This window comes from Cydia strobilella, chromosome 21 (genome assembly GCF_947568885.1).
Source record: "Cydia strobilella chromosome 21, ilCydStro3.1, whole genome shotgun sequence".
NCBI lineage: Eukaryota > Metazoa > Arthropoda > Insecta > Lepidoptera > Tortricidae > Cydia > Cydia strobilella.
The window spans coordinates 9,960,308-9,988,187 of NC_086061.1; the positions used below are offsets into that span (position 1 = coordinate 9,960,308).

Genomic DNA, 27,880 nt, shown 5'->3' on the forward strand with positions numbered 1-27,880 from the left:
AAAAATATATACTGATTACTTTCGACAAAAAACGGCATCTAAAGATTTTTTTTTTACTCGATTGATAGCTTTTACTTGGTTTCTCAAAAAAAATGTATGGAACATGAATAGCTTAATGCATGTATATATTACTGAATAAATAACAAGTATTATAAAAAAAACCCGACACCGATACCTCTCATACTTCACGAAATATAAAAGTTTGAATGTGAGTGTAAATTTCTTCAAAATATATTTCAAAAAATTCTACAAGCTTAACTATTTGACCGATTTCAATGTTTAATATCTCAAATAAAAGCTCATTATATACATTACTTATAAAAAATACTCATAAAACATATACTGAACCCTTTTGGCAAAAAACGGCATCTTAAGTTTTTTTCTTACTCGATTGATAGTTTTTACTTGATTTCTTAAAAAAAAAATTATGGAACATGAATAGTTTAATAAATATATATATATAGTACTGAGTATATAAAAGTATTACAAAAAAACCCGACACCCATACCTTTCATTCTTCACGAAATATTTAAGTTCAATTATGCACGTTCTTACAAATAAATCCTTTAAAAGAAATCTTCTACCGCAGTAAGTGCACTGATTTTAATATGAAATGTGTCATATGAAAAGAAATCACCCGATTTATTTTAATAAATAAAAAAATTATAAATAAAAACTGAATAAAGTTTTTTCCTGGTGGTGAATTACAAAAAAATATAACAAATCTAAAATTAGGAATTATTTTTATTTAAAGTGACTACATTTGTAAACAAAAAACTTTGATGTCCTCTTCGGGTTCATATTTCATATTTATTTATTGCAACCATGGTTTTATAGGTATTACAAATTCTTGGTAGTTCCACATGGACCCCGTGGGGGCATAGCAATATTACATGCATACTTAGGATACATATAAGCCGAATTGAATCAGATAATTGTCAGTGTATTAAATACAAAAATAAACGGGCAACTAATTATTATTAGGTGATGTCAAATTATATGGTTCACCGGTAGATGTAAAACTGAAAAAGAAAAGTCGTTTTGTTAAGTACTCGTACCATTCCAATACTACAAAATCACTGATCATACATGAACTGGTTGCTGTAGATTACTGTTGAATTATTTTTGTGCCTAGTTGATAACCATTAAACCTATAATTTTGTGCCAGACCTATAATTAGTGGTCAGCATGCAAAATAACCCTGGATTGAAAATTACATTAACTTACTTTTGATTTGTACAGCCACATTTGCATGATTTACACTGGGCTGTGCATGGCCAGCTGACGCGACGACACCCACAATGCATAGTTTCGCAGCCAGATTTGCAGCCACAATGGTCCAAGAGGCTTAATTGAGACCAAATCGCTGTAAATGCCGACCATTCCGGAGTCCAACTCTCTTTTTCCTCAGTCCATCCCCAAAAAGATGTACATGGTATGGAAACTTCTGGTTTCAGAGCGTTTCCCCATATATGGCCCTCTTGGTAAGCTGCTCGAAGTGCATGTTTATAGAGAGCAGCTGATGTAGGTGGCAGGGTTGGCAGGTTCTAATTTCTCGGCCAAATCAGATTTGTTCCCTGAACGACGCCCTCCATTGACTGACAACGAAGGTGGACAAATTTGGTTTTCGTACGGGAAGAATTCGTTCAGATCAAGCTGCCTTTCTCTGGCCACTATAAAAAGACGGGAAAATAGGAGTATGTCAACTTTTAAGTTTTTGATCTTCTTGGGGATGGACTGAGGAAAAAGAGAGTTGGACTGCGGAATGGTCGGCAGTTACAGCGATTTGGTCGCAATTAAGCCTCTTGGACCATTGTGGCTGCAAATCTGGCTGCGAAACTATGCGTTGTGAGTGTCGTCGCGTCAGCTTACCATGCACAGCCCAGTGTAAATCATGCAAAGGTGACTGTACAAATCAAAAGTAAGTTAATGTAATTTTCAATCCAGAGTTATTTTGCATGCTGACCACTGATTATAGGTCTGGCACAAAATTATAGGTTTAATGGTAATCAACTAGGCTCAAAAATAATTCAACAGTAAATCTACAGGCACAAAAAATTTCCAACAGTAATCTACAGCAACCAGTTCATGTATGATCGGTGATTTTGTAGTATTGAAATGGTACGAGTACTTCTCAAAACGACTTTTTTTTTCAGTTCTACATCTACCGGTGAACCCGAAGAGGACATTTAAGTTTTTTGTTTACAAATGTAGTCACTTTAAATAAAAATAATTCCTAATTTTAGATTTGTTATATTTTTTTGTAATTCACCACCAGGAAAAAACTTTATTCAGTTTTTATTTATAATTTTTTTATTTATTAAAATAAATCGGGTGATTTCTTTTCATATGACACATTTCATATTAAAATCAGTGCACTTACTGCGGTAGAAGATTTCTTTTAAAGGATTTATTTGTAAGAACGTGCATAATTGAACTTAAATATTTCGTGAAGAATGAAAGGTATGGGTGTCGGGTTTTTTTGTAATATTTTTATATACTCAGTACTATATATATATATATATATATATATATATATATATATATATTAAACTATTCATGTTCCATAATTTTTTTTTATGAAATCAAGTAAAAACTATCAATCGAGTAAGAAAAAAAACTTAAGATGCCGTTTTTTGCCAAAAGTATTCAGTATATGTTTTTTGAATATTTTTTTATAAGTAATATATATAATGAGCTTTTATTTGAGATATTAAACATTAAAATCGGTCGAATAGTTTAGCTTGTAGAATTATTTGGAATATATCTTAAAGAAATTTGCACTCACATTCAAACTTTCATATTTCGAGAAGTATGAGAGATATCGGTGTCGGGTTTTTTTTATAATACTTGTTATTTATTCAGTAATATATAAATGCATTAAACTATTCATATTCCATACAATTTTTTTGAGAAATCAAGTAAAAACTATCAATCGAGTAAAAAAACAAACTTAAAATTCCCGTTTTTATCAAAAGTATTGAGTATATATTTTTTGAGTATTTTTTTAAAAGTAATGTATATAATGCGCTTTCATTTGAGATATTAAACATTTAAATCGGTTCATTGGTTTAGCTTGTAGAATTTTTTGAAATATTTTTTAAAGAAGTGGCGCCATCTCTGTTCCTAAGGGGTGAAACTGCCGCTGCTGCGGGTCAAATCGCTCAGTTTGGTCCCTACTATCACTGTGCAAAGCGGCTTGCTTTTATCATGAAGTGCAGCATTTTGTTCATAACAAGTATGACTATTGGCCTTTAATTTCAGAATTGTTATGATTGTAATAAAATTTGAATATGTTATTGGAGGCTTAAATGTATTTAAATATAGAATCTCGTAGTAATGCGGTTGGCAACTGTCAAAGGTTTGCATAGATAGCGCCATCATAGCTTGCACCTTTCGCTAGTTTTGTTCTATGAGATTTGGCTTAAAGGGCCTGGCATCCAGGGCATAAAATAAATAAAAAAAACAAGAATTTGACACAATTCTAGGGATTGACTGAGCAAGCTATGCTGGCGCCATCTGTAAAATACTTGGACCGGCCAACCCCATTGGGTCACTTGTTAAAATTCTACACTGTTTTGATGATGCATTTAATTTTGGTTCCTTACTACTTAATACTCAAAAAGACAAATCTTGGTCATTATGTATGATTCCAAAGGATTTTTCTAAAAATATGCTTCAGTTTTTACCAAGCTAAGACTGCCTTTCCACTGGGGCGAAGATGAGCGGAATCAACCAATGCCACAGGGCTGACACGCTATACATCAAAAATCACTTGCGTTTCTATGTGTGAACGGCACGTCTGTACACGCGGCATGCGTCATTGTAAAGTTGCTTAAATGTACTGAGCGGTCGGCAAACGATCGTCAATCTGCTGTCGCGGGGCGAGGTAATTGGAATCGGGGCGGGGCGGTGCGTGGCCGTTCTGTATGATAATACTATTACTTATTCTGTGCAAATGCAATTGGTTGATTCCCGCAAATCCCGCACGTGTTCTCTCATCTCAGCCTCAGTGGAAAGGCAGCCTTAGCACAGACTGCAGTGGCAGAGTGTGGAGTGCCACCGGTATACGTAAAAAGTCTCCCATGTAGTTTTTGTTGATCTTTTCATGTTTGGCTGATTTGTGTTCAAATTGTAAATAGTATGTATGTAGGCTAGGTGTAAGTGTATCAGAGCGAAGAGAATAAATATTTGTTTATAGAAATATTTGATTGTTTTTATTGATAATTCTTTTTATTTTGATCTAAATAAAAATTCAAGAAGGTTGCTTTTGCTTTAAGCTGGACTTGATTTAATTTGATAACAATAAAATTATATTTTATTTTAAATTATAATTCCAATATAACCAGTATTTTTAGATCAACATATTCCAAAATAGCCTCACTAGTTAGACCAAGCTAACTCTGCAGCGAATTTGAGAGCGTGGAAGTGTATTTTAAACGTCATAATTTCATGGACATTTAGCTGCAGAGTTAGCTTGGTCTAACTATAAAATGGGTGTATAAAATAAGGGAACGTGCATATCAATAAAAATATTGAGGTTTGTGTAAAACATTTAATTATAAATTAATATAAAAGCATACAAGACATTACATAACTTAAGCTAAGAAATGCACGAATTGGTACGTTCCTTATTGCTTCCTTATCTACATAAAATATCATTCTGTTATACTATAATACTTGCACTTTCAAAATCGTCAATAAATTGACGATTCAGTACATCTCGTTAAATCTCGATTTCAAATCTAGGAAAAATACAGAAGTTAACCTAACATTACGTTAGAATACAAACATTTAAAAAATGTTTCATAGTAAGTAAAATCTATTCTGATTGGTCAGTCGAGACGCCATTTTGAATTGCTAAGCCTATCGACTACTGCGATACTAGCGCCAGTGTTTGCCAACTTCGCAAAATTCTCCATGACTTGTAGTTTTCGTGAGTTCATTCTTTCATTGGTCCGCGTCGGAATAAATGCGACTTAGCCTCTATTCGTTGGACATATAAAAGTAAAATATTTCGAGCGAGGATAGGTTTGATTCGTTTATAAGCTCTGTTTCCACGATTAGTAAATTCCATAGATGAAGCCAACTAAACTTTTAGCTAGAAATAACTACACGTATAAACTAACCATGGAAACAATGCTTATCCTAAATACTATCAGCTAAGACTATCTAATTATTCTCGTCCTGGGCCAACTCCTCAAGGTCTTCCTGGTCGAACTCAGTGTCATCTTCCGCCGTTGCCTCCTGGTACTGCTGGTACTCCGACACCAGGTCATTGACGTTACTCTCGGCCTCGTTGAACTCCATCTCGTCCATTCCTTCCCCAGTGTACCAATGCAGGAAAGCCTTGCGCCTGAACATAGCCGTGAACTGCTCCGAGATACGCTTGAACAGCTCTTGAATCGCCGTCGTATTACCGATGAAGGTCGAAGACATTTTCAGGCCTTTAGGAGGGATGTCGCACACGGCGGTCTTCACGTTGTTAGGGATCCATTCCACAAAGAAGCTACTGTTCTTATTTTGGATGTTGAGCATCTGCTCGTCGACTTCCTTCATGGACATGCGACCGCGGAAGATGGCGGCCACGGTGAGGTAGCGCCCGTGGCGCGGGTCGCACGCCGCCATCATGTTCTTGGCGTCGAACATCTGTTGAGTCAGCTCGGGCACGGTCAGCGCGCGGTACTGCTGGCTGCCGCGGGACGTGAGCGGCGCGAACCCGGGCATGAAGAAGTGCAGACGCGGGAAAGGCACCATATTTACCGCCAGCTTTCTAAGATCAGCGTTCAACTGACCAGGGAATCTAAGACACGTTGTAACACCGGACATAGTCAGAGACACTAGATGGTTCAAGTCTCCGTACGTAGGGTTAGGTACTTTAAGGGTCCTATAGCAAATGTCATATAGAGCTTCGTTATCAATGCAGTAGGTCTCATCTGTGTTTTCAACGAGCTGATGAATAGAGAGGACGGCATTATACGGTTCTACGACAGTGTCTGAGACTTTAGGGGAAGGTACAACTGAGTATGTGTTCATGATTCTGTCGGGGTATTCTTCCCTGATTTTTGAGATTAGCAGCGTACCCATTCCTGAGCCGGTGCCGCCGCCGAGCGAGTGTGTGAGTTGGAAGCCTTGAAGGGAGTCGCAGTTCTCGCATTCCTTTCTGACGACGTCTAGGACCGCGTCGACGAGCTCGGCGCCCTCGGTGTAGTGGCCTTTGGCCCAGTTGTTGCCGGCGCCGGACTGGCCGAACACGAAGTTGTCGGGACGGAACAGCTGGCCGTAGGCGCCGGAGCGCACGGCGTCCATGGTGCCGGGCTCCAGGTCGAGCAGGATGGCGCGGGGGACGTACTTCCCACCGTTCTCCGCGCACGCAACTGGAACCAAACGGAATGTTAAGGTTAGACTAGTGTTCGTAGTTACCAGGACTTCCATGTGAGACGTGTGCTACTAGATACTTAGCGCCACTTGCACCATCCCACTAACCCGGTTAAATCGTTAACCTTCTCGACGCCGTGTCAAACACAAAAACTGTCACTCGGACGCCACGCCACCGAAGTGTCAAAACTGAAATTGAACTTTATGCGAATGCACGTAGGTCTATGTTGCTCTGTGGTCTGTGACGGATTAATCGGTCTTAGGCGTTGGACCTACGTTGCCGATATATCCGTCCAAAAGGTTAACCCAGTGTCAAATTGTACTGGTAACCATGGTATCTCTAGTTTTAACCGGTTAACCCCGGGTTAGTAAATGGTGCAAGTGGCCTTTAAATGTGTTTTTCTGATATAAACTGATATTCGTTACAAAACTACTAGCATTCCTTAAATCTGGTTTTGATAATCAAAATATGTATTCCGCGAATGGAATCCTGAATCCTGATGGGAAAGAGAAAACATAATGTTAAGTCCTTCCTGATTTGTAAAAGGTACGTTTTTGAAGCCATAATCATATTCCTTGCGTTGTCCCGGCATTTTGCCACGGCTCATGGGAGCCTGGGGTCCGTTTGGCAACTAATCCCAAGAATTGGCGTAGGCACCAGTATCTACGAAAGCGACTGACCTTTCAACCCAGAGGGTAAACTAAGCCTTATTGGGATTAGTCCGGTTTCCTCACGATGATGTTTTTCTTCACCGAAAAGCGACTAAATTTTTTGATGCTATCATCTTAAAAGGTATATTTTAAATACCTAGCAACTTTGAGCATTGGTCCATCCAAAAAAATAATTCGCACTTAATTGCCATTGTGCAATGCCATCTAACTAACAAAGGAGACGAGTTTAATCCTCATAAATGATTTTATGGCCTTTAAATTGCTGACGAAACAGGGATTTAACCTCTTTTAAATTGACCGAATTAGCGTCTGGCCAACAACCCAGGAAATTCTAATTCTAGCTTTTTACGGCAATAAACTAGGACATGTAATTTAAAATGGTAATTACTATTTACGTTGGTTTATGCATTTAGCCCACAAGAATAGTAAGAATGTTAACGGTAAATATGTCGGTAATTCTTGTATGCTTTCTACCTATTTAAGTATTTACATATCATTGAGAAGTTAATTTTCTCTTTCTGTTATTGTCTCCCGAAATTTAGAGAATTGTTTATCTTGATAATCACAATTTTAAATATTTAGTGTAGCTTGTACACGATCTATAATAACAGTTAAATAATCCCAGAAAATCCCGAAAACCAGTCATATTAAAAAGGGCAGCCACTATAGTCAGATAATTAGTCCTCCTTTTTCAAGGGATGTAAGTTGGTACAAAAATAGGCAATCTAGTTGATAACATCTTTATATTCACTCAGCCACTGAGGAGGTACTCAATTTCTCCTCCCTTTATTGTTCACTACAGCAATAAAAACTACAAACTAAACATAAACAACGGTAGACAAGATGCAGCCTTATCGTTAAGAAGCGATCTCTTTCGACAACCTTTGGCTAGTAGCCGTCTGAGCCGTCTCTTTTATTTGACAGACGCAAGACGCCAGGAGCGGTATTCGACATGCGTTAAGTGACGTTTCGTGTTGAACTTCAGTTGAATGGAAGAAATCGTGTGTTGTCAAATAGGTAAATTTGACATTAGCAATCCACAGTTAGGTGACAACGAAACCAAACCGAACCACGCAGAGTTCAGAGCCATTTTAAACCGTATAGTAGTAAGAAAACAAAGTTGATTTTTGTTGCATAATTTTTTCAATGAATGAGTTTTGGTGTACAACCAAATGATACTTTCCACAGTTGATGAACAAATGATTCATTCCACTGTTGAACTGATGTTGAAGCCGAAACTGACAGTTGTGCATCTCGAATAGGGCCCCAGGTAGGTAATCCGAGGTCATCGTCCTCTGCAATTGTCTGGCAAGTCTCGCAATTAAAGCAATTGGACAATTCCGGGTGGCTAGTCTGAGCTACTCGAACGTCAATTACTTGCGTGGCTTGCGCGGAGACGTGCAATTTGATTTTAAACACAGTTTTACCTTATGTAGTTATGGAGTTTCTTAGCCCTTTTCAAATCAAGTTAATTGTAGATGAACTGACTCTTCTCTTTGATTTGGAGGGATAGGGAAGTACTTTGTATATTAAGCTAAGCCGAGACTTTTACAAGCCAGGCAATCCAAGTAGCGTGTGCAGTTTATTGTATAGTGCCGAAATCCAACATAAGACAGGCATAGGTCATAAGGCATAAGGTAGGCTACTATGTGATTGGTCAAGAAAATACACAAAAGATATAGTCGCGCAAGGCTACAATCGGTTTTATGATTTGAATTCTATTATTTCTAGTGATGAAATTAAATTGAATGTGTTGTGTACTTGGCACTTGGTAGTACTTGCGAACGCTATAATCTGTACCTTTACTACCTTTAGGTCTTAAAAGAATGTAAACCAACCACAATTAACCACAATTTATTATTGGTATACATTTGACGATCTTTTTGTGAATTTGTGATATTTTTAAGTGAAAATAAAGTGTAATTTCCAATTAGAAATAGATATATCTATCTATCTTAGGTATTTTATTGGGCAAGAAAATTCTTCAAGTCAATTAATTTAACTCGAAATGCAAAAACTTACAAAAGTTTACTACGATATATTACTTACTTAACGTACCTAACAACGAAGCTGCTATAATCGTGTTATTCTGTTAATAGGAATATATTTAACCATTTGAGGGTAGATGAAAACATTACACGATTAAATGAAATAGTTTAAATCCAGAACGATAAGGAACAGATCCAGGCAGTTTTCTATTTGGTCGGTTAACTGATAAATGTTTCAAGTACCCGAAAATGTAAAAACACATTGTTTACATTTACCAAAGATAGATATAACTCCGTAATAGATGGATACAGTCTAAGGAAAAAACGTACCTCGAAAATCACGAAAATTTGATTCTCGATCAGATGGCGCCACTAGTTTTGGCCTACTCTCGTATAGAGGGCGTTGACTGTTTCGTTTGTTATTTATAATTTTAACGCATACCAGTGAAAGAACATGGGTCAAAATTATATAAAAATAATTAATGCAAATAAAAAAAATCATTTATCTATATTTAAATACATTTTATCGTATTTTTATAAATCTTCATTTTTAGTTTTAAAGTATGTCGATAGATGGCAGTGAATTTACAGTGGTTACAAAATTTACTATGACAGTACCGCTCTATCTTATTATATCCTCATTGCATTTACTTAACTACCTAAAGATACAGACTTTATAGTGTTATTTTGACCTGGTAAAGCGAAAATTGAATTACCAAACATACATACCAGAGGCCTCATTGTAGTAGACGGAGATGCGTTCAAGCTGGAGGTCGCTGGTGCCCTTGTACACGCCCTGAGGGTCGATGCCGTGCTCCTCGGAGATGATCTCCCAGAACTGGGGACAATAACGGTTAAGGTTAATATTGTCTTCGGTTACCGCGATACTAAGCGACCTATGTTTTTATAAAAAATTCAAATCAAAATTGGCGTCTGATGCATACTACACAGTTGATGCCTTTTACGAGACCTAGACTAAGTGGGTGAAATTTATTATTATTATCGAAAAATATATATATAAATAAAAAAACAACTGGTTCTCAGGCTCAGCCTTGCCTCTTGAACTATGTAAATATATATATAATTAATAAGACTTAAAACTAAGTATTTAGCATGTACCTGACTTGTAAAATTGTATTTTATGAACAAAGTATTGAATTGAATTGAATTGAATTACTCATGAAATAAAACTATGAAAACGGATTATATCGCGTATATTGAATTTATAATACATCCATTTTGCATGTACAACCAGCCTTAAAGTTTTAGTCTATGATGGTTCATTATTTTTAGTATGTGGGTATTTTTGCACTTTGTAGTTTTTCCTCAGTCACCCCGTTGACCACGAACGCTGTAAAGGGTTCGAAACGGGGTGTATTATAAATTAAATATACGCGATATAATCCGTTTTCATAGTTTGGTTTAGGTTAAATTAAGTTGTTTTTATATCCCATATCCCGTCCCATATACCTACTAATATGCACACTAAAGTGGCCAAATATATTATCGAAACCCGGCAAGCTTGGCCGAATTTCACCTCATACAAACGGAGTTTCGTTCTCATTTTAAAACTACGTGTTGGATTGTAATGAAACTTTGCACATACAATGACACGAGGTATATTAGGTACGTCTGTAATTAGTTTATATAGCTCTAGTATATAAAACAAACTTAATAGAGCACAAGTTTTGTATGAAAAACTTAAATTCGTTGTATTTTTTTAAAACTATGGTATCTGAAGATGCATAAACTAATTACAGATATAGATATACCTTATCTTATTGTAAGTTTCAGAGCAAACTAGCTACTCGTTTTAGAATGAGAGCGTAACTACGTTTGTATGGAGAATCGAGCTGCCACCATAGAAATGCATTGAGCTTCAGGCAATAGTGTTTATTTTAAAAAAAAACTTTCAATGCGTCTGGGTTAGCCTCGTTCATTACTATTTCAAATATATCTTTATTTCGAAACGTTCAAAATTCCATACAAATTGTAAGTACCATCGTTATAGCTATGTAAAAGTATAGCTATGTTAAGTGTAGTTATGTAAAGTAGTTTTCAAGATATTTAGCGATGTGACAGACAGACGGACAGAGTCGCACCCGTCGCACAATAAGGAGTTTTGCTTTTTTGGTACGGAACTGTAAAATCCACTTGTATGAATTGGCAGTAGTTTTTTATCGGTCTCTAATAAAATAAATTGTGCCATTCTCAATCAAAAGGGTACTTATTGTCGGTTGTCAATAAGGTGCTATTTCCATATGGCTTTAATTTAAAATCAACCTTTTTGATAACCGACAATGTGGTACCTTTTGATTGAAAACGTCCCCTATTATGAAATTATGATCTTTGATCCCATCCCACCATATGCGAGTATGTGGCGAAGGGGAACGCGTGACAAGTCTCAACATGCTTCAAATAGGGTTGACTATCGAGTTATTTTTAACGCAATAATAGAAGAACAAAGGAATTAACTCCATGTTATTTCAATGAGTCATACGACGATATGTACTTCTGTTATTGATAGGTACCTACAGTAAGTCATAGTTGAATGAACACATTCTGCTGTTATTGAAATGATAACATGATAATAAATGTGTCATAACGGTTTCAATTGATCTTGGACTGGTAATAAGATTTTTCGGATGTTTGATGATATCAGCCGATCTGTCAAAGAAAAATTTATTCTCGGACAGATGGCCTATTCTCGGCTAGATGGAGTTGACGGTTTCGTTTGTTATAATTATAACAATTAATTTAACACATATCAGTAAAAGAACATGGGTCAAAATCATATACGTAGTTAAGCTAATCATTTTCCTTGCGTTGTCCCGGCATTTTGCCGCCGCGGCTCACTTGGGGAGCCTGGAATCCGTTAGGTAACCTAATCTAATTCCATTAATCGGTCAGGTAGGTATTAGTTTTTACGAAAGTTCCAACATAGAATAGAAACTTATTGGGATATATTAGTCCGGTATTTTATCTATCTCTATATTTATTATACAAATCCCCGTAAGAGCGAATATTTATATGATGAGCACGAATTAGACAACTACAAAGAAAATACTTATGATATCGGGCAGCCATAAAAAGCGACATATGGCGCCCCATTAGGTTTCGTGTTGCTTTCACATAACCTTCCTGAGTTCCTGGAAGTAGTGAAGTCCGACAAGTGACAACCCTAGCAGCTAGGGTTAGCCCCACGTCAGCCTAAAGGCCAGTCCACACGGTACAAATTTTCGCATAATCTGATTAAATTGACACTCATCAGGACGCATTAACGCAAAAATTAAATTGACTCGCCGATCCCACTTGATTCGATTGTAAGATTATGACCGATCAAATGGAGGTGCAGACGCAAGAATACTAATTTTCGACGTATGCGCGTTTGGGAGGTTTTTTTAGATATCGAGTGCTCTAATTGCGCTTGGTGCGGTGCGGTAGTATGTTACGGCTATAAAATTGGTTAATATAATCGCCCCATAGTGGCATAGGGCTAGGGTGACAGTTTAAAGTGCCGCAATAGGCACTAACAGAGAAATGCTCCGTAAATTGATGCCCGTATAGATCAATGAGCACCAATGCTGACTTACTCGTATTGTCAGTCGAAATTATGTTCACAAGTCGTTTGCGCTCCTTACACGGAGGCGTTGACCCTAATACATATTTATAATTTTATAGATTATACATACATATATATCATTCTGTTAAAACCAATTGCATTTTGCAACGTCTATAGAAGCCTTAAAAGAAAGCGAGTAGGTCATTTAAAAAATCTGGTTACATCAACGCCTAAGCCAGACTATAAGTTGTTAAACCTACTTTTTACAGTTTATTGTATTTAATGAATGCACACAAATATAATTAAATTCTGTCAAGAAGTAATTTAAATTGCAATATGACATTCATTACAAATTATTACTAATAATTAAACGAGACATCCTCATCTGTACAGTTAGGTACAGAACTATAGACCGAGGCATTTGCCATTGTAATTCTGCCAATCGGCTTAAAAATAATTGGAGCGCTTAAAACGCGAATAATCAAAACTAATTTCGTTTTAAATTTCGAAATACAGTTACGAAATAATAATCGCAGTTATTATGATCTTTGCAGATTAATATTATAATATAACGCACCGTTGCAATTTGACGCGTAAATTAGTTTTTGCAATTCAGAGCACTATTTCGCGAGGTTAAGTAGAGAAAGTAGCAAAAAGTGAACAATTTCATCTCGATTCACAAAAAAAAAACTTCGTGGTCTCTCGCGTCACGTCGCAGACAGCGACGAATCAATCGATGGAGAAAGCCTTTCAATTTCGTTGTCATAATCTGTGACAGGCGGACAATAAGGAGAGTGTGAAATTGCCTTAATGCCTACGATCTCTGTACTGCCAATGTAGAGAATCGAATTTCATTTTTTTTTATGAACAATGGAATTGTTAAAGAATGTAAATGGCCGTTATTAATGTAAACAGGTTCATTTGTTTGAGTTGGCGCTTGATTAAATATTTGTTCAGAGCGTCTCCAACTACTTTAGAGAACCGTTGTTTTAAATTTAGAAGTTTTAGAACACCGCTGCGTTTCGAAATACGCGGCTATTTTACATAATTTCTTTTATTTCCCTTTCCTTCGTCCGCTGCGCCGCTGCAATTTGAAAATAGAAGCGACATTTTTTTTTATTGCATCGCGAGGTGGCCGTTGACATCCAGCGCGTCTTATTTTCGGCCAGCGCGGAGGGTATCCAGATATGGAAATGGTTACTTGACACGATCTCTGTATCCTCATCCTCAAGGATCCGAGCTCGGGAAGGATACAATCTGTCAACGACTCTGTGCTTACTTGTAGTAGGAATCCGTTAGTTTATGATATTAAAATTACCGCCAGATGCTGTCGATAGAATAGAAACATGCGTTCTCAGAATAGAAAAAGTAAACATTCATGTTGGTACTTAAAGGGATACTTTGAACATTTCTGTATATTTGAAGAGTATATCAATGTTTTAAAAACATTATGGCAGGGCAAGAGGTTTATTTTAAAACGGCAAGCAATAACAAATGGCAAGAGATGTTGAAACAAGGACTGGCAGTGTAAACAGGCATCGTCCACTTACAAGAATGGAATAAAAGTTTAATAAAAAAAACGGAAACGGGTGTTCTGTTTCTTCCGTTTCTTCGGTGCAGACGTAGACCTACACAGGATGGAATAATCTAAGATGTTAAGTGTTTTTAAAGTTATAAATAATCTAGTAACCAGCTTAAGAAAATATAGTGACACATATCATACCTGTGTTACCCTTTACACATTGTATCATCCGATATTGGATCGCAATATCGGATGTCGGATGATCGTTGGAGAAAAGCTGCTGCTAGAGAATGCCCTATGGGGCCTATGGCATCGAGGCCCTCTTTTTTGGCTTAAGGTTATCTTTTGAGTAATAAACATTTAAACAATGAATAAATAAATATAAAAATGTACTTTTTAAATGTTTACTTTATGGTCGTATCCGAATCCGACATATTGAATCGGACAATGTGATAACGCTCTTACCGGTTAAACCTGGAGTTACCATGGTTACCAATACAATTTATTGATACTGGGTTTACGGTTTAACCGCTTAACCCCGGGTTAGTGGAATGGTGCAAGTGGCCCTTAGAGTAGGTAGGTACTTATTATGTGGCATAAAAATAGTTATTTGTTATACAAGGGTGCAAAGTTGTATTTTACCCGCGAGTGTGGAATTGAAACACGAGCAAGCGAAAGGATTCTATAGTTGAACCAAGAGCGAAGCGAGTGTTTCTAAAATAGAATCCTGAGCGTAGCGATTGTTTCAACACACGAGAAGTAAAATACATTTGCAACCGTGTATAACACAAAACTTTTCACCTCACTATAGCGAGGACAGTGCAACATCCACAGGCGTTAGATCATCTTCATCACTGGAATCACTCATTTTTTTACGATATTATAACAAAAAACTCTGGAAATTCTGTATTTTTACGTGAGAAGTTTTAAGTAAACGTCAATATTTGACGTATGAAATGTCAATGATGCGTTTTGAAATTGCATCGACTAAACTTGTGCGTTCATTGCGTGCGTGCGTTCGTTATATTGAACGTCATTATTAAAAAACATGGGAATAAAGCTTATTTTTTATTAGATTCTCAAACCATTTGTTTAATGATAATTAATATCGAACGAACCATTATTATGAGCGTTTTACGTTTTGTTATCTGTCAAGCTACTTAAACACGCTCCATCCAAGGTCAAATTACTTTCCCCACTAGTGGATAAAATGCGTTTTCCCCCGCTTGTTTTAAAGGACAAAAGACAACTTTCCGAGCTAGTGAGGGGAAAATATTATTATGTGGTTTGTAACTTTGTAGACCCCCTTAACTAAAATGCACAACAGGCACACAACATGTCATATCAATATCAGAATCGTAAACTTATGTTTGTTTATGTGCTCTTAAAGTGCATGCTTTCGACAAATCCCTTAATATCCAGCAGTAAATGTTATTTGCTGGCTTGTTTGAGCAGGGCTCGTAAAAGGAAGTATACCGACAGTAAAAATAATTTACACTGGCATTAAATTACGGCCGAAGTGCTTTTCTTTGAACTTCGCGATTGTTAGCTTCCGGGTTGGTAGAAAGTGAAAGAGCAATTTGTAGGTATTAGTTTCCTACCCCTGCTTAGGTATCTTTGTAATCGGATTCGAGTTAGAGTCGTACCAAACTAACTCTGCATGGCATTTGCAATGACAAAGTGTGGCGATGTCATCGTTAATGTCAGACTTCCATTAAACTATGACGTATATGATGACGCTCCCACACTTTGTTATGTTTAAGTTGGTACAAAGTTACATACACGACTAATACATATTTCAATATAATTTTTAGGCGCACCAATCACTATGGTTATAGAATAGTAATAGTAGTCATGAATCTCACTAGTCTAGTAGTCACTAGATCTATGTCAGTAGTCTATGGCACCTGTTACACGAAATTTCAAATTCAGAGATTCCGTTGCTGAATCTGATAAATTTAGCTCAGAATGTGTCGTGTGTGTGTGATCCTGTGATCATTTGGTGCGCTATAGTCTGACAATAAACTAGCGAAAATGATATTATGTCTAAATGAATTGAGCGACCACTAATCGTTTTACACCACAGAATATATAACATAATTATACATTTAATTACTTATTTAACCTGTAGACAGGAAAATGCATTAAAGAGTCATCACGCCGCAAAAACATGCACAAGTAAGTACTTGCTCGAGTTACTAACGGCTAAAGCTATGCATACACGATCCGATATACTTTTCCTTCCTCGGTTTAAAATTATATAGAACCACTAGCGACCCCTCCTGGCTTCGCACGGGTAGTTTAACTAATTTACACAAAACCTTTACAAAAAAAACCTTCCTCTTGAATCACTCATTCTATTAAAAAAACCGCATCAAAATCCGTTGCGTAGTTTTAAAGATCTAAGCATACATAGGGACAGACGGACAGACAGCGGAAAGCGACTTTGTTTTATACTATGTAGTGATAACATACTGTAGATAATTGTACTTAATTAAAAAAATGAAAAATAGGAAAATTACCCAAGTTACGAAAACTAGTATTAAAATATGTTAATATTAATTTATCTTATTTATATTACCTGCCCACTTGCATTATATACATACATAAGGTATAATTTTCTGAAATATCTGTGTACATAATTATGCAAAACATATTATTTATGACAATTGTATTATATGTTGTTGAGTGTTCCTTACATCCTGGCTCGCTAACATCTAACATACACAGCCGCGCTCGTTTTATGTTAACTTCCCGCTCCCGCGAATTGCTCCACCGAGCTGTCACCACAGACTAAATATCGTTACGCGCGCTATGCATGCCCGAGACAGGCATAGGACCTCTATGATATTTGTATGACATGATGTTTGAGACAAGTACTTCTCCGTCTAAACTTGTACATACACTACAACAATCATATACAAAATAACTCTAGTCAATAAATATATGTTCCGCGGCGGTGTCGAATCGTGTGGACGCGCTCTAACGTCTGTCAGATCAGCAATTATGGCCGCCGGTCGTCGACCCCGCCGCCGTGAAAAATAACCCATTTTGAATGGCGCCGTGTTCGCTGCAGGTTTGGCGCATAATCGGCATTGTTAGTTAGGGTTCCGTAGGTATACGAAAAAACCCGTAATATCTCTGCCATGTCAATCCGTATGTCTGTCAGTCTTTGTTTAACTAAGTAGGCTACCTTTAATTTAACGTGATTTAACTCAGCAACCCTGTACTTATTAGAAAAACCCTGGAAAAACCTTAATTTGGAACATGTACCTATACCAATTAAAAATACTGACAAAGCTTGTAGATAGGTGAAGGTATTACAACTATAAAACTCGTAGTCTTTTAAAGGTTTATTTATTTATTCAACAAAATACAACAATATTAATTTTGAAAGCGACGAAGACATTTAGGTCCAATCCAAAGAAATTAGCCAAACATGGCTGCTTATATACTGTCAAATTGGCCCAATTATCTCATTACGTTAACCGTTTTGGCAAATGGGCTCATGCCGTGACACTATCTCAGTCATTTTGAAGTCACGATCAAAGGTTATCATGTACCTATTTTATTTAGACTTCCGCAGATAACAAGAAACACTCATGTTCCTACCTTATAATTTCGCCATATCCGACTGCCTATTTTGTCTGTCTGTCTGTTCGTCCGCGGCTTACTTAGCTAACTAAGGTACGTAATAGAAATAAATATCGACTACGCTGACAAAAAGTGGTAAATCCCTGTTACAGTTTTTAGTAACCAAGTCATAAATGTCAGTAAATATCAAATAACAAATAAAACCAACCATAACCACAGAATTAAGTAATAGCAAAGATAGATATAACTCCGTAATAGATGGATACAGTCTAAGGAAAAAACGTACCTCGAAAATCACGAAAATTTGATTCTCGATCAGATGGCGCCACTAGTTTTGGCCTACACTCGTATAGAGGGCGTTGACTGTTTCGTTTGTTATTTATAATTTTAACGCATACCAGTGAAAGAACATGGGTCAAAATCATATAAAAATAATTAATGCAAATAAAAAAATCATTTATCCATATTTAAATACATTTTATCGTATTTTTATAAATATTTATTTTTAGTTTTAAAGTGTGTCGACAGATGGCAGTGAATTTACTGGGGTTACAAAATTTACTATGACAGTAACGCTCTAGTATAAGTTACTCTATGGTAATAGTATCATAACATTCGGGCAGTTTTAGTTTTGACAGCTTGGAGCGCCGCCAAAACCAGTATACAGCCATATAAAAATCATTTAACACTTATATAAGACATTTACATTAGCTTCCGTCTTTATTTTTTTATAATTCGCTGTTGAAAGTATTAAATTTATTAACAGTCATTTATTTAAAGTGTCATTTGTGTCGCTTAACTTCAAACTCGGATAAATCCATTCGATACCCTATTACCTTTTCTTTAATACCAAAATCGCATAATCTTACAAATCTTATAAATTTACCCGAGTTAGAAGTTAAGCGACTCGTTTTATGTGATAAGTAATCTACAGATGCAATGATTTCACCAAAATATATCATCGGCATCATCGCGATCTGTCAAATGAAGAAACAATTAATAGTAAGCAATCAGCATGAAATTTGTTGTTTTATTTACAGCAGAGGGCTACCGCGAACAAGTATGGACATCTTTATCATTTACTCCAATTAAGGCGTAATTAGAGTGACAGAGAAAGATGCCTGCAATTTGAGAACTTCGGTGTTCGCGGTTATAGCCCCTGGGCTACTCAAGTTTCATCGCTGTCAGGTGCATTAATAAATCGCAACGTTTAAAGGTCCCTTTATACAATTCAGCAATCATTAAGCCTAATTTACACGACTAGTACTTAATCAAATCATTCACTCGTTCAATCGTTCACCCTAGTGACGCCACATCGGACAAGTCAGAAATACATGAAAAAAACTGTAATGAATACATATTTGTCTGCGGTAAATAGTTTCTTAGAAATATTTAGACATTAGAATGACTAATTCTGTGTACAATACAATATTGTTCACTATATTCTCGGAAAGCAATCACCAGACAGTGAATCAAATCAAGGGAAATGGATTAAAATCGTGATTCATTTTAGAAACAATTTTGTCTACGTTAGCGTTAGTTTACATGGAGTTTACAGTATTATTCGTTAGGTTTATTTCACAACTTTCCCTCAGTTTGGTTAATTGCATTTTATCATATTTTATCTATACTCTTGGAATAAAAAGATTTCAATACTTATGTGTTATTTAAACTTGTTTAAGTAATAGCATTATGTTAAATGAATATTGTGGGTTTATCGACTATTTTAATATTATTTATTTATATTTTAACGACGGTGTAAGTATGGACATATAAACTAAAACAATTCTTCAAACTCATGCATTAAATTCAATAAAACATGTTCTGCCTATCAACAATAACAACTTCAGATCCGAAACGCCTTAACTCCTGTCTCGAGAACACGTGTAAAAATACTAAAAATCCTTCGGCGTTCAGAAGTGTTTGTAATTAACAGTTTGAAAAGGTAACAATGAAGTTACTTGGCAACAGGCATGCGTCTATTTGCTTTCAGGAAAACAAAGACCGTGGCAATGAATAATCAAGATTCGGTCCCGTGCATTGGCCGTGAAATGCCTTGCATTGATACTAAAAGATCTTTAGTGCATTTTAAACGCATGTATCATATTGCTTTTTAGAAGTAAGTTTTTGTTGCACGATGACTGCACAACGTTCTCTTATAGAAAATGTTTAGTTTTGGTTCTACTTGCTTGTTTGCTGCGATTTCAAATTTCAATGTTGATCACAATCTTTGTTTATCTTATTTGATGTCATGATGGTCTCATTAATGTTATTCACTATAATTGCTTATGAGTTAAGTACCTATTCATAAACTTAAAAGACCAATATTATATAAATATTGTGCAATACGCTTGGCTAGGGGGTTAGGTAAACTGTTCCTTTTGTTTGACCATTTGTCGAAAATCCAAAACGTTCAAAAGTGAACTACTTATAAAGAATATTATAATTTATGGAAGCTACAATGCATACAACTAATAAATATAGCATTATTTATGAATAATATGAGGAAAACAAAATAATGATACCTGAGTAAATGGATGACAAAGGTTCGAACTGTTCGAAGCAAAGCAGCGCCCAGTGCCGACTGAGCGACTACCAAAGCGAAACCTAAGTTCCTGATACAACTGTTTGGGCGAAACAGGCTGAGGAAATACAGCGACTAACGGCAATCGATTGGTGTTTAATGTCACGTCCAGTTGAAGGTTCTAACTCGACTATATTGGTTTTCACGAAACCATTGAAAACACTTGAAAATTATGGACCCGGTGAAGAGTAGTAAATTTCGTAATTGAAATATTTGGCGAAGCCTCAAAAGCTTAGATGGTTATTTTGTAGTATCGGATCTGATATTTCTTTAAACTTATAGTTATAATTAATATGATTTCCATAATTTGCTGTTTATGGCAGCTTCCCTGAATTAACTGAAATACTTTAACATTTCTTTTTCTCTGCAATTTAGCTGTTTCTTGCACACACAGTCACATAAAACACATTACAACTACGAAATAAACATTTACTACTGTACTGGATATGTTTTCAAGCTCAAGGTCACGCAAAAGGCAATGGAGAGAGCTATGCTCGGGGTTTCTCTGCGTGATAGAGTCAGAAATGATGATATCCGCAGTAGAACTAGGGTCACCGACATAGCTCGCAGAATTGCGAACCTTAAGTGGCAGTGGGCGGGGCACATTGCTCGCAGAACTGATGGCCGGTGGGGCCGGAAGGTTCTGGTGTGGCGTCCGCGTACCGGAAGACGAACTGCCGGTAGGCCTCCAACAAGATGGAGCGACGACCTGGTGAAGGTCGCGGGAATTCGGTGGTTGCGAGCGGCACAGGATCGGTCGAAGTGGCGAGCCTTGGGGGAGGCCTATGTCCAGTAGTGGACGTCTAACGGCTGATATGATGATGATGATGATGATGGATGTTTTATAACAAAGCACAAGATAATTTACCAAATTATCCTCTTAAAACCAAATCCGTCTGAACCTCCAAGACATCTTTGGCGGCCGTAACTCCTAATAAAGCAACATGACGTTTAAATCTAGATTTCGCGCCAAACGTACAATTAGCGTCAAATGGCCGAAAATGGACGACAATTGCAAATGGCCGGACGTTCGTCAGCTGACAATGGACAAGGCGGCGCGTACGCGCGACGAATTGAGATTAGGGTGAATCACGCACAACTCGCACAAGAAATAGTTATTTGCAATATTTGCTACACAAAGAACATAGGGCCTGAGCCCGGTGCATGCATATTTCAAAAAAGGGAACAAATTCACGCATGAAATCGAAAGATCAAGTTCGAAAAATGTCATGTCACAAATATCAGAAATGGTAAAGGAATCGCAATTTAATGAAATGATGTGGTATTGGTTTAGTTAACAATTACCTTCACTTGATGAACTAGCTTGATGGTTATCATTGGCAGTTACTTCCGAATTATTAATGAAAAAGCCATTTCAACGTTTTTAATGTAGACAAATAAATAAATACAGTTTAAGGAAATTGGTATCTTTATAGCATTTTATGTTATGGTAGTGCTTTTTATCAAGTTTAATACGACGTACAAATAAATCGATTAAAATACCTACACATAGCATTAAACTTCGTCTAAAAGATTCATCTGCATACTACAATAAACAAAAAGTATGCATACCTCACAATTTAAAGAGCAGAACGGAAAAAGGCATTAACCTAATCATACGGAAAAACATAATGGTATCTTGATAGCATTTTATGTTATGGTAGTGCTTTTTGTCAAGTTTTATACGACGTACAAATGAATCGATACCAATACACATAGCATTAACTTCGTCTAACAGATTCATCTGCATACTATAAAAAGCATTAGTATGCAATGTATGCATACCTCACAATTCAAAGAGCAGAACGGAAAAAGGCATTAATCTAATCATACGGAAGAACATAAACAACAAATGATAAAAAAAATAGAAAAGTACCTACATTAATTACTAGTACAGATAAGATAGGAATTGTGTATGAAATAGTATGAATGAATTTATTGTGAACGAATGATTACCGTTGCCGAATGATAAGTCTAATATCAAACAACATATACTCGTAGGTATCTATTTACTATGTTATGGTGTATTATTTAATTGTGTATAGAATTTTAATAATGTCATTAAATAAACAGTTTTAAAACACTTGTTGGGATTATGGTTTTCCTTCAGTTATTATGACAAATATTTTTAATTTATTTTCCTTTTAATGATAGTGTTAAATTATAACACTGACATTTCATGCTATAAAACTCTTTTGTTGCCCTGGCTTTTATATCAGGTAATAATAACGCTATTAAAGCACTTCAACGTGTCTATTATCATAGTGGATATATTTATAGTTACCTCCCAATTCATACGCTTTCCGCATACATTAATAGCCGTAGCCAAACTTCACACGTATAATAAAAAAAACTGCACGAATTCCATTCGTTCATTCATTACCGATTGTAATCGCGTATGGATTCCATATTTGAAAGTGTTCTGATGATAAAGTAACGGTCACTAACGGTCGGGTGACCACTTTTCTGTAATAATGGTCAGTAGTACCTAATGACAAGTAGAATTATTATCGTTAGCTGGAACAATACAAAGATGTACGTGCGCGCGGGTAAATCTGAAACTAGCGTTAGTGCACACTAATCTGATGCTGGTTTGCGACATCAGCGCCGCTTTAGGCGGTAAAGATAAAATTGTAACAGTACAAAGCTGGAGAGGCAATTAGATATGAAATTATAGACGGCGGTGTCAGTTACAGATGTTCTGTTTCGGCCGCCATGTTGGGACAAATGCAAGACATCAAATACAGTTCCTTTGATGTCGTTAGTACTGATCGAAAAACATAATGTATAATGCGTATCCGCTAATTTAATTAACGACAAATTTATATTGGGTAATATTGGCATTGTCTTTACACATACACTTTACGTATTTATTTTCGTACTTACATTAACACTACATGTTTAAAACATCATTAGATTTGCCGTTTTATCAGCAACCGACTACCTAGATTCTGCTCGTCAATTGCAACCCAATTTCACAACAAAAAAGGTAAAATTTCACTTTCTCCAGAATCAGTCCGCATTAGGCCTGGTTACTTCACGATTGCCAAAGCATCAACAAATTACCTTTTAATTCTCAACTTTAAGTTGAGAATTGAAAGGTAATTATTACATGTTACAGAGCCCAAAACTATACTATATATGTAATTAGCACTGAACTGAATCATTATCACTTGTTTCACAACTGTTATAGGTCAACGACCTCGTAATTTTAATGATAAGTTTTCAAGGGAAAGTTAATGGTAATATTTAATGGTTTTTTAAAACACTTAATTCGTTTTATGAAGAAGAACCAGTCGTAAATTCGTATAGTTGTTAGTTATGAATATAATTATTTGTAATTTTTGTTTGTGAACATCATTATGATCTAGTTTAGTTGAGTATTAATTCTTCCACGATGAAATATGTATATTTAAAAAAATGTAATTAAGTAATTATGTATAAAAATTACGACACTATTTTAATGATGGTTTATTTTCAATATGTAGTATTAGAATTAAATATATGATAAGCTCGGAATTTGTATTATCTTGGTATTAACATTTGAATCTGTAAACCGCCGACATACTTCTCACAAATTCGGATACAAATTTTAAATAGAAATCAATCTAATTTAAATTTAAATGAGGTTGATTTACATTTCTATTAAAATTTTGTATCTGAATTGATTAAATCTACTCTATTTGGTACATATAGTATGTCAAGGGACTGTCTCATTTCAGGCGTAGACGGAGAGAGTCATACTGTCTTTGTCTTGCACTGGTGCTGGCGCCCAGAAGAAGGGGATGAGTGTAGTTTTTTTGTTCTTACTTACTGACAAGATTTGCTTGACCAACTATATCATATTATTTATTGAAAGTAGCAAAAACAAAACAAATTATTTCAGTCTTTGATTCTAGTTTTACTAAAAACCCGTTTTTAGAACTTATTATAATCTAATAAATAAATGAGGTAATAAATATAATTTTATTCGAAAAAACAATATTTTTACAAAATTGTATTTACGGGACAGATTTGCTAGTGAAATGGACAAAAGTAACAAACTCAAATTGGGCATAATCCAACGTATCTAGGCTAGGCTAGCTAGAGAGTCTAGAGCAGTCTAGAGACTGCCGTAGAGCGTGTGTGCAACTGTGTAGTATTTTTTTTTAACAAAATCTGTATTTTCGGAACAGATTCGCTAGAGAAATGGCCAAAAACGACTGACTAAAATTGTGCATAATTCAGCGTTTACAGTAAGTGAGTGTGAGTGAATAATTGTTCTTATTAGGTTTTTTTTTTAAACTGTATTTTCGCCACAGATTCGCTAGCGAAATGTCCAAAACAGACAAAATTGGGCATAATTCAGCGTATACAGTAAGTGAGTGTGTGTGTGAATGAATAATTGTTCTTATTAGGTTTTTTTAACTTGTATTTTCGCCACAGATTCGCTAGCGAAATGTCCAAAAGCGACAAAATTGGGCAAAATCCAGCGTATCTAGGCTAGGCTGGAGACTGTAAGTGGCATGTTAGAAAGCATATCGCCGTGCTCCAATAAAAGGTGTAAAAGCGGACGATCACGACCGTCACACTTGGGTACTGGGCGGAAAAGCATAGACAAGTTTTTTTTTTGAGCTAAGTAGCAATTTCCTTTTCGTTGAGAAAATGATTAACAACTTTTTTTTTTAATAAGATCGGTATGAAATAAAACTATGAAAAAAGGATTATATCACGTATATTGAATTTATAATACATCCCAACGTTTCGAACTCTTTACAGCGTTCGTGGTCAACGGGTTACTATACGCGATATAATCCGTTTTCATAGTTTTATTTAATGAGTAACTGTCGCGGTAACCGAAGACAATATTAAGATCGGTATCTTTAAGACAGCGAACAAAATATAGTCCGGCAAGCCAACTTTTTTAGTAGACAAAAGCGGCAATTTAGAACATGTAGGTGAGAAGGGTCGATCTCCTATACAAATTTAGAAATTAACACCTTTTTCTATTGTCACAAAAACAATTATGACTATTCTCTAATTAAAGTATTGTCTATGGTTTCTGATTTGGACCAAAAACTATATAAAAACTGATTATGATATTAATTACTTCACTCAAGAGCAATAACAATAGGTCACAATGTATAAATATTTCCATGGGACTATGTCATCGCTCTAGTGTACATATATGTATGTTGTGTACGTAAGTACTAAAGTATTTAGTCTTACAAAGGCGTATCGAATCAGCCATGAACTTGACTGTGGACTAAAGAGGTCAGCGAGGGTGAAACGAACAGATGTCCTCGTCTCGACGTTAATCCCGGTATTTGAAGTAAGGACTATAATTATAACAGGCTCCTTCTAATACATACAATATATTATTATATTAACTCAGTTGGTTTTAGTGTAATAGTGTAAATTTAAAGTGTGTGTATTGCCATACGATAATTAATAAATAGTTGGTTTTACGCTAACTTTGCAACGATTTAAATAAAACAAAGTTATATACATACGTGTATTTTCATGGATATTAATTATACAATGCAAAGTTAGCTTGGTCCGACTGTATCCGGAATTTGTCTGAAAGTTAGTTTCTAAACATAATTGCTAATAAAATAAAACTATGAAAACGGATTATATCGCGTATATTGAATTTATAATACATCCCGACGTTTCGAACTCTTTACAGCGTTCGTGGTCAACGGGTGATAATTGCTAATAGTTTTTAATTATAACTGTAACTCGCGACGGGTGGTAACGATTTTAATACATCTTTAAACTTTATGTAGCATAACAAAGATAAAATAAGTTTAACTTGATTTATTCGATAGATCTGAATCCGTTGAAACTAGAGATTTGCTTATGGACTTTGCAGAATTCGAAATATACGAATATTCGGTTCAGCTCATAGCTCATACCGAACCGAATATTCAGTTGGGCTGTAACTGCCTAAAACCAAAAAAACACATCATACAAGTTTGTACAAATCCGCTGCCTGCACCAGGGATTGGATACCTACCGGTATTTTTTGTATGAAAATGAAAACGGAATTTTTCGTTTTTTGTTAGTTAGTTCATTTCTAATTGGGAAATCTAATAATACGGACTCGTTACCTAAAAACACAACTGAGTTGTACATTTCGAGTGTAAAATAATTCGAAATATACATATGGTTATTACGAAGTTTTTGCCAACTCCGTACGTGTTTTAGATTTTAGAAGTAATCTACATGTAAATGTAGATATTCGGTATCTCAAATATAAAAGCTACAAACTGAACTAAAAACTCGATTTGATAGTGTTCAAAGAGTCACAAACTTTTTACAATTTAACTATTTTAAATTAATGTTATAGGATATATCCTATAAATTACCAAAAAATTAGTAACATAAAAAAAATTGTTTTATTCGGTAAATATTCGGCAATAGAACCGAACTATTTGGCGAATACGAACATTGAAAAATATGCCGAATACCGGATAATTACCGAATATTCGGCCCATCTCTAGTTGAAACCAAAATTTGTAGATATAAATGGTTTTCAATATTTAAAAATGTAAAATAATGTAGGTATATTTAATAGTGTTCAAGGGTCACAAACTTTTTACAATTTAACTGCTTTAATTTAATGTTATAGGATATATCCTATAAATTACCAAAAAAATCACTCGTTACTTAAAAAAAATGTTTATTCGGTAAATATTCGGCATTTTGAACCGAACTATTCGGCCGAATACGAACATTGAAAAATATGCCGAATACCGAATAATTACCTAATATTCGTCCCATATCTAGTTGAAACCTAAATCTGTAGATATAAATGGTTTTTAATATTTAAAAATGTAAAATAATGTAGGTACCTAATAACATGAATATGCCATTTGATCCAGTCTGCGTACTCATAACTATTTACTGATGGTTCTAGTCAAGGTAGTATTTGCTTTGCAAGTTGCAACCGCAGAAACAACGCAGAGGGAAAAAACAACGGGTATTTCATGATAGGTAACTGTAAACCAAAACAGTGTCGATTACCGGAAATCCAAGCTATTATACCGTATCCTCCTCCTCTGCTGTGACAATAGTACTAATTTCCATTGAGCTTTGTTTAATTACTCAATTAAACGAGATTTTTTAGATGTCACTAAACTAAAGCATAATATGAATAAAAAAATTGTTACTTCCTACTTCGAGAAATACGATTAAACGTCAAAAACTCAAGCACGTTTAACGAACGCAACTGTCAAAATTCAAAAATAAAATTTAAAAACTCACTTTAGCTCCAATCTGGTTCCCGCACTGTCCGGCCTGGAGATGCACAATTTCCCTCATGTTTATTTTTTTAATTTGTTTTTTTAATCGGTTTGACAAGCTGCGGCCGGTGTGCGCTCCCTCGCCGGCTGAACCGAACTGAACGAGCGAAATGAACGAAAGGAACGGGAAGGGTGTGTGTGGCCGGTTTATCTCAATGCCTTTATTTTAAAAATAAATAAAATAGTCTCGTGTACCTACTACCTAGTGATAATCGTAATGAATCGTAATAATTTGAAAATAGGTGTTATCCTATCATGATACAAATGATTAATGCATACTTATGTTCTTATTGT

General features: G+C 35.7%; 1 protein-coding gene across 2 annotated transcripts; it reads right to left on the reverse strand.

Moving 5' to 3' along the window:
* Positions 1-4,541: 4,541 nt before the first annotated feature.
* LOC134750975 (tubulin beta chain-like) lies at positions 4,542-27,702 on the reverse strand. 2 transcript variants are annotated; one of them, XM_063686275.1, is made up of 3 exons: positions 27,549-27,702; positions 9,768-9,876; positions 4,542-6,377 (listed from the first exon to the last, which is right to left on the reverse strand). In XM_063686275.1, the coding sequence occupies exons 1-3, from the start codon at positions 27,603-27,605 to the stop codon at positions 5,173-5,175; spliced, it is 1,371 nt and encodes a 456-aa protein (XP_063542345.1). In that variant the 5' UTR covers positions 27,606-27,702; the 3' UTR covers positions 4,542-5,172. The 2 variants fall into 2 exon arrangements, with proteins under 2 accessions (XP_063542345.1, XP_063542346.1); XM_063686276.1 differs by lacking the exon at positions 27,549-27,702 and adding an exon at positions 20,242-20,284.
* Positions 27,703-27,880: the final 178 nt, after the last annotated feature.

Bases quoted from the DNA above. Each gene is read 5' to 3' on its own strand.
- LOC134750975 (XM_063686275.1), bottom strand. From the start codon at position 27,605: ATGAGGGAAATTGTGCATCTCCAGGCCGGACAGTGCGGGAACCAGATT. The intron at 9,877-27,548 runs GTGAGTTTTTAA...TATTGTCCCCAG, and splicing joins GGAACCAGATTGGAGCTAAA to TTCTGGGAGATCATCTCCGA. The intron at 6,378-9,767 runs GTATGTATGTTT...GTTTGGTTCCAG, and splicing joins CTACTACAATGAGGCCTCTG to TTGCGTGCGCGGAGAACGGT.